Source organism: Rhinolophus sinicus, linkage group LG06 (assembly GCF_036562045.2).
Source record: "Rhinolophus sinicus isolate RSC01 linkage group LG06, ASM3656204v1, whole genome shotgun sequence".
In the NCBI taxonomy this organism is placed as follows: domain Eukaryota; kingdom Metazoa; phylum Chordata; class Mammalia; order Chiroptera; family Rhinolophidae; genus Rhinolophus; species Rhinolophus sinicus.
Window position 1 is genome coordinate 158,589,159 of NC_133756.1, and position 12,962 is coordinate 158,602,120.

Below are 12,962 nucleotides of genomic sequence, written 5' to 3' on the forward strand. Positions count from 1 at the left end.
ATTAATTAGCTCTAATACTAGTAACTTTAAATAAACTAGAGAATGGGCAGACACTGAAATCAAGGGTAGCCTTTAGGGTACCGTAAGCCAGAGGTCTGAATCTTGTCACCTACATAGAGAGAAGTCAGCGGCATCTAGAACTTTATCAATCACTACTCCTTCAGAACACTGGATTGCCATGAGCCTGTGGCACCCCAGCCTCAGTAAGTCCGACGATTTATTAGAAATTACAGTTAGGATCAGTCCAGGGCTAGCAATGCAATAGTCCTTTTGTTAATTAAAGGTATCTTCTCATTCTTCAAATTCACTAGGAAATAACCCCCTTCAAACATCCTCTGTTGCATGAGTAGGCTTTTCCTCCTAAGTGGTAATTATTCATGCATAAATTTGGCTCCTAAAAGGAACCTTACATTTAACTTCAAGCATCCTACTGGTTTCAGTATAGGCCAAATACACAGAGGTCATGACTTATAATTTATTTTCTTCTATTCTAATGGCTCAAGCTTTTAGCATAAGCACACACTAAGTAGGCCAACAACCCCCGAGTGAAGGCATGGCTGGCTCCCAAGTGAAGTCGTGATAGAATTGGAAGGGAGTAACAGCCATGGGAAAGGAAAGCCACCCTTGGTTGGACTCAGTGCAACGTGAGGAAGCAACATTAAAAGTAAATAAATCAGTCCCCCAGATGACACACTCCACCCCAGTCAGTGCAGCCACAGGAGATAGAGTGAATTCAATCCAAATGGTTATTTATTCTAAAACTGGAAGCTACTGTGCCTACATTTTTGCCAGAATGTTGTAATGAGAACAGGGGAGGAAAAGGTTACAGATGTAAACAATGACACAGTTACATTTTTTTAAAATGGTAAAACCCTTTTTTACTGGCCACTTCCAAGAATGCTTTACAGGTTGTGCAAAAACATTTACAGGCTCCATGTGGTGTTTGTTTTTCTCACAAGCTTTTCCATCTACAACTACAACAGAGGTCAGATAAAACACTAAACAAGTCTTCTAAGGAAAACAAGGCTAGGGATCCCTCCTGTTAATCCACATTTGCCCTCTTAACATTGTTTTCTTGTAATAAAAAGACAGACAGAAACAAAACCCAGACATCTACTGTTGTTGCGAGTGATCTCTTGGACTAAACCAACAAGGACGTGGCAGTCTCACTCTCTACCCACCCAGAGAAACAGCTTTTTTTTTTTTTTTTAAAGATGACTTTCTAATGTCAAAAATTAACAGCAAGTACCTCCCCAACCCTCCCTCCCCTCCAAAAAAACCCAAAGCGGCATAGAGTGTGTCCCCCTGGCCCTGAGGGCCTAGCATCCCCAAACTGTCATAGACCTTAAAGATGCTATTAACTGGAGGACTAAACATTTGAAAAAGGGTGGTGGCTCCTGCCTCAAATTCAATTTTCTATTGTAACATAATCTTGCCCTAAGGGAATTTTTTTGGGCTCCAGTTTTTACCTCCTTGCCCTGACGCTATAAGCAAAGCTTTCTCAAAAACTCCCTTAATAATAATAAAAAGTAGTGTGTTACAGAAAAGTTCATGCAATCATTTCACCAACTGCCACACACAAATCCATTTGATGGCACCACAAGAAAGCAGGCGCCCCGAAAAAAGACATCATTATGAGCAAGCAGACTTATTTCCTACTAGCCCCCCCATTCCAGCCTCGGGGTCAGAGGTATTTGTGGGGCAGAAGAAGGGTGTCACAGACGGGGAGACTAGAGGGCCAGAATGAGAGCCTGCATACCTAGAAGGCCTGCATGGTGGTAACAGTGGGAGAGGGAGACATCAAATCTCAGCACAAAATTTTAACAGAGAACTGCCCAGGTGAGGAAATGGAAGTAAAGCATTATTCTAGAAGCACAACCCAGGGTTTTCCCTCACTAGGCAGTGCTGCAGTAAGTGGGGTTTGCTGAGTAAGCTCTTGGCTGACCCAGTGCTGAGCAGGAAGATGAATTAAAACTGAAGCTAAATATTGAAAGAGCATTCCCATATCCCACCCAAATTCTTGAACCCAGACACCCGAATCTGTTGGTCAAGAACTGGGAGGATGTTGGTAAAGTAACAAACAAAAATCATCCCAACTGAAGTCTCTTGGCTAGAGGCCTCTCTGGGGACAAGCGGGGAAAGCACCCCGGGAGGAATCCTGTTTCAAGAAATCGGGAAGGGGCACTCCCGTTCACGCATTTGTTACACTCGCTTACATTCACGCTCTTCCCAAGTTGCAGCAGCCCCACTGAGCTGCCTCCCACCCCCCTCCCCCTTTCTATTTACTCTCTACCTGTGTATCAAAAAAACCAGCAGGGCTCATGCCCTCCATACTGTATAAAATAGTTGCTATTCTCAGCACCCGGGCCTGGTAGCCCACACCACAGGATTCACCTATATACATATCCTGCTGCAGTGAAAAGAATCCTGCTTCGTTTCTGTGTGAGCTGAAACCCTGAGAAACGTTCCTTCTCTTGCACTATAAGAGGACAGATACCCTAACAGAGATGATTTCGGAGACTTCACGCCCATCTCAACCTTGGAAGACAGAAAGGAGAGACTGGTGCTCAGTCTTCAGGCTGAGGGCTGCCACCCCATTCTCCCAAGGTTTTGTGGGACTTCATTAGTGGGCACATAGAGGGTGCAAGCTATTCTGCTCTGCAAACAAGCACAGTGCCCATGTCTCCTTGGCTTGGGAATCCTAGATAATAGACCCATCCAACTGATAGTCTCCATGCCTCAGCCAAATAGCACAAAGGCACAGCAAAGTGGAGACAGGGACACTTGGCCTCCCAGCCCACCAGACCAGATATCCCAAGAGGGAAAGGTCGGTAAAGAAAGTACAAACGGTTAGTTGGTGCAAGTGATTGATAAGAGCCAATCATTTATTTTCACTGCCCCAGTCACAAGCTCTCCCTCTGTCCCCACTCCTGCCTGCTATGGAGAGTGCCCTCACACGCTTCCCCACCCTCTGCGCACCACGTCATCACTCTCCCTTGTTTGGCTGCCAGTCCAGCTGCCTTAAAATGTCAGAAGGGTGACATTTCTAGCTCTTTTCCTGTCCAACCACAGGGTACAGGACAGGCAGCCCTAAGTGCTGCTTTCTGCGCAAATGTTTTTTGATTACAAATATCTAACTAGGTTTGAAATGTTTTATAGAATAAGACAATATTTTTTTCAACAAACTTTAAAAAAAATGTACAGTTTTGTTGTTTGTTTCCACCTCCCCCCACCCCCACCCCAGCTTACGCACCCTCCCCCCCACCGTCCCTCCCCGGCAGCTCAGCCCCACCCCGACAGCCCCTGTTTTCCTTGGTTGTGTTTTGGGGGGTGCCTGGCACCCCCAGAGATTCAGCTTCATGGCTGACAGGCGACAAGGGCAGGGGCTTCAATGATACCCTTGGTAACCGTAGTAGTTCCTGTAGTATCGGTCTCTGTCCTGGGGGTGGTGGTAGTAGTAATTCTGCCACTAGAAGAGAGGGGAAACCCCATCACTGGCAGCCACAGCCGGCTGAGGACTGAGAGGCATGACACTCATTCCTCTGGTCCTGCCCCCCTTCACCCTCTCTATTCCCAAAAGATACTTACATCCCGATTGTACTGTCTGTAATAGTCTCTGTATCTGTTGTACTCATAATCTCGGCCGTAGAATCGATCATAGTCTCCCCTGTACCGATCGTAGAAATTACGATAACCCTGAGGAAGGAGAAAGAGGAGTGAAGATTTATGGATTTATTGCATCACAAGCCACAGCTAGCCCCGTCTTAAATGAGACACATCTCAGCTTCATATTTTAACAGGATAACCTTCCCAGGATAAATCCTTCCAGAGGAACACATTAAATGGGAAAAACTCTAAGCCCTGAGAAAACAGCCCAAACCACTCTGCTCCCCCAAGCCAATAGGAATGGCTAGCACGGCCCAGAGGGAGGAGCAGAAGGAGAGCTGCACTCACCCCTCTGTTTCCAGAATGCCCCCAGTACTGCTGCCCGTAGGCCCGGTTGTCGTAGCCTCGGCGCTGCCCGCCCACTGGAAGAGAAATGGAGAGGGCGCTCAGACAGCTGGCGTGGGGTCCTGGCTCCACGTCTGAGTGGAAATCAAAAAGTCGGAGCCAAAGGCCATTCTGGGGGAATAGGAGGCCTGCTTCTGTCAGGCGCACACAATGTTAATTAAAGCACCAGCCAGGATCTTTTAAAAAGTCTGAGGGGGGAGGGCAGAGGAATAAACACAAGAAAACCAAGCCACCTTGCTTTTGAAGCTCCCCAATTCCCGCAAAACATTTAAGATGGCAAAAGGATACATGGCAGAGTTAGAAACATGAGTAAAAACTGCCATTCATAGAATCACAGACTTTCAGCCCTGGAAGGGATCTCAGATGTCATATAACCCAGACCTATCATTTTCTACAAATGAAACAAAGTCTAAATAATAAGCTCCTCCAGGGCAGGAATTTTTGGTATTCCCAGTGCCTAGCATACAGCAGGTACTCAATAATTTTGTTGACTTAACACTAACACACACTTACACACACATATACACACATTTTTAAAGGGCAGTGAATGCACACTGGAGGGTTAAATGACAAACTAGACATTCAGCATCAATTACTTTGTAGCCCCCCAAATTACTGAACAATGCGTTCACTTTGTGGTCTGTACAGCAGGGTTGATCTACTGGACAAAGCAGTTAGAACACTTAAGATGAGGATCCAATTTCACTGCACAAACCCTTCAGATACACTGCAACAGTGAATGGGGAACCCACTTGTAAAAATGGAAACTAGACAAATGAGAAGGCTCAAGCATTGCTTTCCACGGAAACAAATATTTCTGTTGAAAAATAATTACCTTTTGTCGAAGGATTATGGAAAAAGCACAGAAACTGGGGGTAAAGGATGTAGGAAGACATAAACTCCATAAAGAAGTTACTTCCTTATTCCTTATTTTGAGTGACTTGACTTGGTTTCCTTGTGGATCCTGCTCAGCACAAAGCACAGACTGCAGATGGGGGCTGGCAGGCCCTGAGGACTCACCATAGCCTTGGCCTCGGCTTCGGTTCTGCCGGTTGCGCTTGTTTCGATTGTTTCGGCGGTTTGTCCGCTTCTCGGAGGGGGGTAGCAGCTTCCTTGCCTCCTCCTTGTACTTAGTGACAAGGGGCTGAGCTTCCTCCTTCTCCAGCTCCCCATATGTCACCTCATCCATATAGTCGCATTTTTCAGGCAGAGAGAAGTTGGCTATAAGAGTAAGAGAGAAGCTTGTGGGCCTGAAAAGTGCATAGATGGGTAAGATCTCATTATAAAATCTCTATTACAGGAAGAATAAGATTTTCTAAGCCTCCTCTACTGATACACAAAAAAACTGCTGGTACTTTCTCTACCATAAGTTTCCCCAAAATTGTAACAGCCCCAGGCAAAGGGCTGTCTGCAAACTGTAGATTTACAAGTTCTCAGGTGATCCATAATAAATTAAGAGTGAACTGGGTTAAGGTTTCTTATCAGGCCAGAAGCAGGTAGCCAGAGGCTAAAAGTAACTGAGAAAGTTTTGGTGTCGTTAGATAAGATGCTAAGAAATACATGTTTAAAAGACGCTGATAAGAAACTGACTCAAGCCGAAAGGCACTTACTCATCTACACTAGGAGAACAGGAATCAAGAGTACATGGGGTCTTATTCATCACCTGTAGATGAGGGGCTGGCATATCTGCCAGTCTCTAAACATCAAGTTCAGAGGCTGAGTTCCAGTATAATTCAGTTCAGTGAGGGCTTTCTTAATTATTAGATGAATTCAGTTAACCCTCATTTTTATAAAACTGAACTAAATTCCTCCGAGTGCCTGAATATCAGTTATGGACTGGCAGAGCTCATTCTTAGTCAATTCGAATGAACAACCTGGCTCTTAGCCTGTAACCAGCTCCCATCCCTGTGTGTTATCAGAATTCAAAGAGCCATCAGTCAATAGGGCAGGTGGGAAACCAGGAGCTGCAAGCAGCAAAGGGAAAAACCACACTCTGAAGGGAACAGCAGGAAGCAAGATCAATCAAGATTGGTAATTCTGCCTTATGGGGACCTTGCTATTAGGCTTTGTATTGCATTCAAGATTGTAGGCACATATCAAAAACCAAAACAAACAAAAAACAAGCCTAATGTGAATATCAGAAATCAAGATATGAGATCATTCAACCCAACCACTATTACTTTAATTTGAAGCATAACACCACGCCCCTAGAATATCAATTCAATAAAACAGCGCTTCATTTCATTCACGATTTCCCCACATCTGGAACAGCACTGGATGCACAGTAGACACTCTTTTAGGTATTTACTAAATGAATAACTGAGTCAATGAAGCCTCTGATGTAACTATCCTGTGGTCTATCACTATTTCCCTTATTGCATCTTATCCAGAATGAGCTAAAGGATTACTGCTTCTCCATTCACTCTGCTTATTCATTTACCATTAATTTACTCTTCAGGTTTACACTTTAAACATGGAGAATCACTCCAGGTGCTAAGAAGCCCTAGTAAGGTGTGCACTGGCCAAGAAGAGGATCCCTAACTTGTATAAGGTTAGCCCACCTTTCATCTCCAGCATTATAGACTCAGGCACATCATCTCCCTCCACTTCCTTCCTCAACTCCAGCCTCTTCTTCCAATCTTCCTCGTTAGGGACAACCACCACCACTTTCCGAGAGAAAGTCTTGAACAGCAATAGTTTCCGTCGTTGGCCAGAGTTGTACACGTTACACTAAGGACAGGAGGAATCACAGAGGTTTTAGGAATAAGAATTATCACTCAAATTCAACCAAAACACTTACTGAGCATCTTTTACAAATGAGGCACCACATCAGGGAGGGTCTTACATACACAATCTTCTTTAATTCTTTGAACTCTACATGACAGATACTGGGTTTTACAAATCAGGAAAATTGAGACTCATAGAGGCCAAGATTTGTCCAAGGTCACAAACCTAGTAAGTGGTGGAGCCAGGAATCCAAAAGAGTTCCAACACTTCCCATTACCTCTACTATATGTATTACAGTCTGGGTCAATATATTAGTGAAAACACTAAGAAGAAGCATCTCTGAGTTCAAAGAACTATAACGCACAACCACTTGGTCATAATAAGGTGCACTGATTCTGTTCCTTAATTAAGTCTCTCTCTACAAATGCATACCACTTTGACTCTAAGTAATTTTATCAGATTTAATGGATACCAAAACGTTCATCTTTGGACCTTCTATAAAACTAGATTTCTTTTGGAAGTCTGAAAAATACCTGATCAAGAATGAAGTTCCTCTTTGTCCGGGAAGCAATCTGGACCAGTTTACTAAGGCACTGGGAGGCTTGCTGAACTAAAAGGTCTCGGCTTTTGGGGTCCATTTCTGGCTCCTCAAGCCCCTTCATCTGATGAGTTTGAGAGGAAATGAAGAGAACACAAGAAGTTATGCAGCAAGTTAAAGTCCAAAAGTCACTGGTGTCATCTCTTGAAATGCCAAAGCTACCACATTAGTTCATTCCTATTCCTCAGTGCCGTGAATATAGTCCATTTCCTGCAGGAATCATTTCTAGTCTTAATCTGGATGTATTCCAGATTTTATCAGCTCTCAGAAATGACAACACAGCAAAGGAAAAAAAAAAATCTCCCTTTAACACATGAAAATAACTCATTTCTCTATTTGTGGGACCCTTGGTCTCGGACACTTGAAAGACTAACCCCACTAGGAGTTTCTGGGTACCTCCAGAGCAAATACCACAGCTGACTAATCTCCCCCCAGCAACTCACCCTCATTTGATTGAGGACAGTCTCAGCTCCCAGGACATTGTATCTTTTCTCAGGGTTTTCTTTTGCGTATTTCAGTGCCCACTGGGTCTTTCCAGATCCAGGCAGTCCCACCATCAGAATCACCTGCAAGTAAACAGCACCAGGAATGCTATGAAAAATAAGCGAGGGCCATGTTTCTAAAGCCCAATTTAATAACAGCCTCCCCTGGAGGATTTGCTTTTAATTGCTCACTCTTGGATTCTACTGATTTTTAAAAATAAACGTTTTATTATAAAACTTTTGTCATTAAGGGTAATAAAAGGAAAAATGAGGAAAAAAAAATCCTCCCCTGCCCGTTCAGTAAAGCTTTGAGAAGAGAAGCTACCCACCCATCGTTGCGAAGCCTGAGCACTAAGGCTCTGTGCTGGGTGGCGTACCTCGCACTCCTCTATGGTCTTGGGAGGGACTGCAGTGCGCACGCGCTCCTCAACAGGCACAGCGTGGATGAACACAAACTCTTCTGGTGGTGGGAAGAAGGGCTCCTCCTTCTGACCAAAATTTAATTCTACAACACAATTTTTGCAGAGGACATGGGGTAGGAGGGCCCGGTCTGCCAGGGATTCCTTATTGATCCGGAATGCCACACCTAGGTCTTCTCCATTCTTGGAAAAGGAAAGTTCTACTTCTTCAGCCTCAAAATTCTATAGTGACAAAAGATAAGAGCATTTATGAGCTTATAGGGCCTGAGGTTGAATAAATCTTACAATTTAATCTTTTATTAAAAAAACAAAAAACAAAACTTCACAACTAAGCAAGCAATGTGTCAAATGCATAAAAGAGAGCAGCTGATGGGAAGCAAATTGAATTCCCAGTGCCCTCTACCCACTTCTTGCTATGAATCCACAACGTCTAGGAGCACTTACAGCAAAGCAGCCAATGACATCATTCTCCCCAAAAGTCTGGCCAAATTCTGCAAACTGCCCATTCTCTGCCTTGAGTCCTCGTCCATCAAAACCGTAAGAGAATTCATCCTCACCTACAATAGACAACAAGTTAGCTACTTACACCCAAACTTCTCATGGTGTAAGGAATATGGTAGCCAACACCAACCACTGAGTTAAAATCACTTCACCTAGCTGTGGATGGGAGAAATCAACAGACCATCCAACTCGAAGGAGAGAAACCTCTGTACAGCCTTCTTTCATTGGGAGATTCTGGGTTACCTGTTCAAGATGGAAAAGGAACTCTCAGATACTCTGGAGCAACTGAGAAGCAAAGTTTAAGTTAAAAAGACAAAATTTTTATACAAACTGAAAACAACTATCAAAACTCAACATCAAAATAACAACTGTCAATGAACTTAAAGCAAAGCCATAGGGATCAATTTCTTGGTTAATGGAGCGAAGGTTATTTATTGTTAAAGTGTGGTGCCTTTTTCTACACTAATAAAATACTGGTGGGCAAGAGTCCAGTACACAGTTTAATGAATAATTTAATAAATGAATGTTCTTAATGAGCTGTGCATACTACCTTGGCCTCAAAGCAGACTTTCCCCTTTGCCACTCCATAAGTACTCCTTGCCCCAGACCACAGCGTGGGGAACTTCTCTGAGAAAAGTGGCTGCCCTCCATAGCGGTCTTTGCTCACTTGGAAATGGAGATCCGAGGTATCTATTAAGAAAGAAGCAATCTGTTTACTCTAATGCCCAACACTTGATAACCACCAACAGAACAAATATACCTAGTTGTCAAGAAGGGATACAAAGTTTCCCATGTGCTAAATCTCTTAAAAGTTGCAGGCCATTAAGTTTTAATCTCCCAAATCACCTCTGATTGGTTAAAATCCCAACCTGTCTGCCTCATACATACACGTGTCCAGGTTCACAAGAGTTTGATCCTCCTCCTCATCTTTTGCCTCTTCTTCGGTGGGTGGTGGAGACTTTGAGCTACACATGAGAGAAAAGCAAATACAATGTAACCAAAGCCCTCTTCTTTGAGGAGTGTCTGCATGACATCAGGTCCATTTTTAACTATCAGTGAATATAAAATTCCAGCAGACAGCTTCTTTCAGCAAATGAGAAAAGGGCAACAGGAGCTTCCAGGGTAGATTCAATCTAAAACTTATGCCTATAAAACCCTATTCCATTTTTAATCCACCCCTCTTTGCAAACTCCAATCAACACCAGATATACCAATATCAGAGCAGACACTCCCTTCAATGAAAGGGACTGTTTCCCTCACCGGCTGTGGTAAGCCTCCTCTCGGAATTCATAGTAAGCTCGGCCATGTTCATCCTTCTCATCCCGCTGTCTCTTTACCCCCCGCCGCTCACCATCTGAGCCTGCTGGTTTTGACTTTTCACTATCTTGGTCATCTCCTACAAAAAGGAGGGAAAGAAAATCAGCAGTTTTTCATACTAGAGTGAAGAATAAGCTCAGAACCAACAGAAACTTAAGGGGATCTGAGTATCTGTCTAATCAGAGTAGCCAAGTTACTCCCACTGCATCCACAGAGCGGTTTATTTTCAAAGATCACCTTCCTGTCATTACCTGGGATTTTTATTTTTAAAAAAAGACACTATGGGCTAGTTACAGGCAAGCAGTAGATAAAAATTGGACAATTTTTGCATTCTAAACTTATCTGCTTAAATCAGGTCAAACTTGCAGATTTCCCCACCAATATGACATGAAAAATATATCCCCTAAATTTTTTTTTTTTTAAACTTCACAGGTTAATTTAAATTCTTGATTTTCAGATGAGAATTTAAGCTGGACAGAAAACATATTTTCCAACACTTCCACAGCTTCATGATACAGAAGCCTCACTTTGTAAATTTCTTTTAAAGAGTTTGCCTTTCCTTCCAGCTTTAAAATGCACAGCCATCACAGCTTTACTTATCTAGCAAGTGGATTCAGGTGCATGATACAGAGCTGTATTTTTACTGAAAGTTACAAGAGCAAGCCACTAAGTCACAAGAAACCCATAAATAATACTGCACCTTTACTGCACACAATTTGGGGCAGAAAGGTGTTGTCATATATTTAGCAATATTCTTTACAAGAGAAAAACAAAGGAATTTTCCCTTAGGCTTTTGTAGTTTCCAATACTAAGAAAGTTGTTAATAATAATTTAAAACAGTCCTTTATCCCCCAACCTTTATTATCTGTTATTTGGGATACACGTTAAGTCAAAGGTTATGTAATGGGATTTTTGTTCCAGGACATAGGACAAACAATCTTCAAGTTGCATGTGACTATTGTAGAATGGGTTCCAATTATACTATACTAAGTAGCAGCCTAAAAAATGTATTATAAAAAGAACTAAGGCAACCCACTTCATACTAAGACTGGGAAGACACTTTAGTTTTCCAACCCACTCTGACAGATAGTATGGATCACCTCTACCCACCCAATCACTTCAAAGGAAGAGAGAAAGGTCACTAACTCCCCGCGGTGACGCTACACATTCTCTTCCACAAGGTTACTCAATGGGCCCACCAACACCTCAATCATTTCAATTAAGTTAGTTAGGGATCAGAAATGTAAACGGCTACTTAAGTGTGCAGCAAATTTACAAACATGCTCATCCATCAACTCAGTGGGAAGATTGTATTTTAATCCTAAGAATACAAAGTAAAACCCCTAGCCAAGTTAAATGACTTGTTTCAAATGTGCTAGATTAAGGCTTTCTCTTCACTAGTTAACTATTAAACTCGACACCCTCACATCACAGGCTGTCCCCTGCTGCTAAAGCAGGAACAAGGTTAGATTGCCAGATTCTCTGTGTGGCTCAAACTCTAGCAATGTGCTTCTGATGGAGCGAACTTTGACGAATTGTTTATTGCCTAATATTTTTACGGCGAAAAAGTCAACAGTCAGGTAGCCTCCAACAGTCGGTCTGGCTGTCCGTGGAATCGCCAATTCGTTAACGCATTCTCATTCTCGATTTGGGAAAAAAAAAACCAGCACCGCGGGAGGCTGCTCCACAGGTAGCTCAAAGGCAGTTCGCATGCAAAACTGCTCACTTCAATCCACTACCACCAACGAACCGAGTTAAGCAAGAACCTCCCTCCTGCAGAGAGTAAGGCCACCAGAGGCGGCCAAACCTCCTAGAAAGGGGATAGAGAATGGAAGTCACGTCCCCTGGGGTGTCCCATCAAATGCCGATGGGAATCAGGCACTTTCAGGCAAGTGATCAGAAGGGATCGGACCCTGGGGTGCAGGGCTGGGTGCTGGGACAGGGGCGCACCCGGCAAGCTGGAGTCGGGCTCCGCTGCCAGCTCCTCACCCTGTTCCTCCGCGGCCTTGTCACCCGGCGCCTCGGATCCCGGCGTCTCGTCCCCGCTCCGCTCCTCCGGCTCGTCTTCCTCCCCCTTGCCGGTGCCCTGCTCTTCGCCACCATTTACCCCACCTGACTCGGCCGTGGCCTGCTCCGCCGGCTTCTCGGAAGCATCCGGCTCGGCCGCGGCCTCCATGGCTGCCGCCTCCGGGGGCTCTGGCGGCGGCTGCGCGGCCTGGCCCGAGGCCTGGGCAGGGGGTGGCTCTTCGTCCTCGTCCTCAAGCAGCGCCTCCTCGTCCTCCTCCTCCTCTTCGTCGTCCTCCTCATCCGCACCCGGGCCGCCGCCCGACGCGGCCACAGGCCGAGGCTCCGCCTTGCAGGCCCCGCCAGGCCCGGCCCCGCCACCGCCGGCCTCGTCCTCGAGCATCTCGGCGTCCAGCGCCTCCTGCAGCCGCTGCGCCAGATCCACCTTGAGGCCGCGTGAGTCCAGGCCCCGCCGCTGCAGCTCCGACCGCAGCTCGGTCACTTTCAGCCGCTTCACCTCCATCGCAGCCGCCGCCTCCTCCGCCTCCCGCCGCCTCCTCCCCTGCGAACCGTCGACCGAGCCCAACCGCGCAGGCGCCGCCGCCGCCCGCCTCCGCTTCACGCGCCAGCACTGAGCCCGCGCGAGCGAGCGCACGCACGGACGCACGCAAGCAACAAGGACAGCGCGCAGCCTCCGCTACGTCGTGTTTGGTTCTCCCTCCAGCTCCCTTTCCCTTTTAGGCCCACGGACCCCAAAACCATGCACTAGGATAATATTTCCCTTCTTGCTTCCTCGGTTCCCTTGCCGCTGGCGGGCGCGCGCCGAGGACGACGGACTTCCCTCCCTTTAACCTCCCACCCCTTCTTACCCCATGGGCCAATCGCCGCCGGTAGTTTCACCGC

General features: G+C 45.4%; 1 protein-coding gene across 1 annotated transcript; it reads right to left on the bottom strand.

The window, feature by feature from the left end:
- Positions 1-728: 728 nt before the first annotated feature.
- On the bottom strand, positions 729-12,942 carry HNRNPUL2 (heterogeneous nuclear ribonucleoprotein U like 2). Its single transcript, XM_019713929.2, has 14 exons — positions 12,045-12,942; positions 9,999-10,134; positions 9,627-9,703; positions 9,289-9,428; positions 8,891-8,981; positions 8,682-8,794; positions 8,196-8,459; positions 7,780-7,902; positions 7,272-7,400; positions 6,573-6,741; positions 5,032-5,232; positions 3,955-4,028; positions 3,589-3,696; positions 729-3,469 (listed from the first exon to the last, which is right to left on the bottom strand). Exons 1-14 carry the CDS (start codon positions 12,580-12,582, stop codon positions 3,389-3,391), a joined length of 2,244 nt encoding a protein of 747 aa, XP_019569488.2. The 5' UTR covers positions 12,583-12,942; the 3' UTR covers positions 729-3,388.
- Between the last annotated feature and the right edge of the window lie 20 nt (positions 12,943-12,962).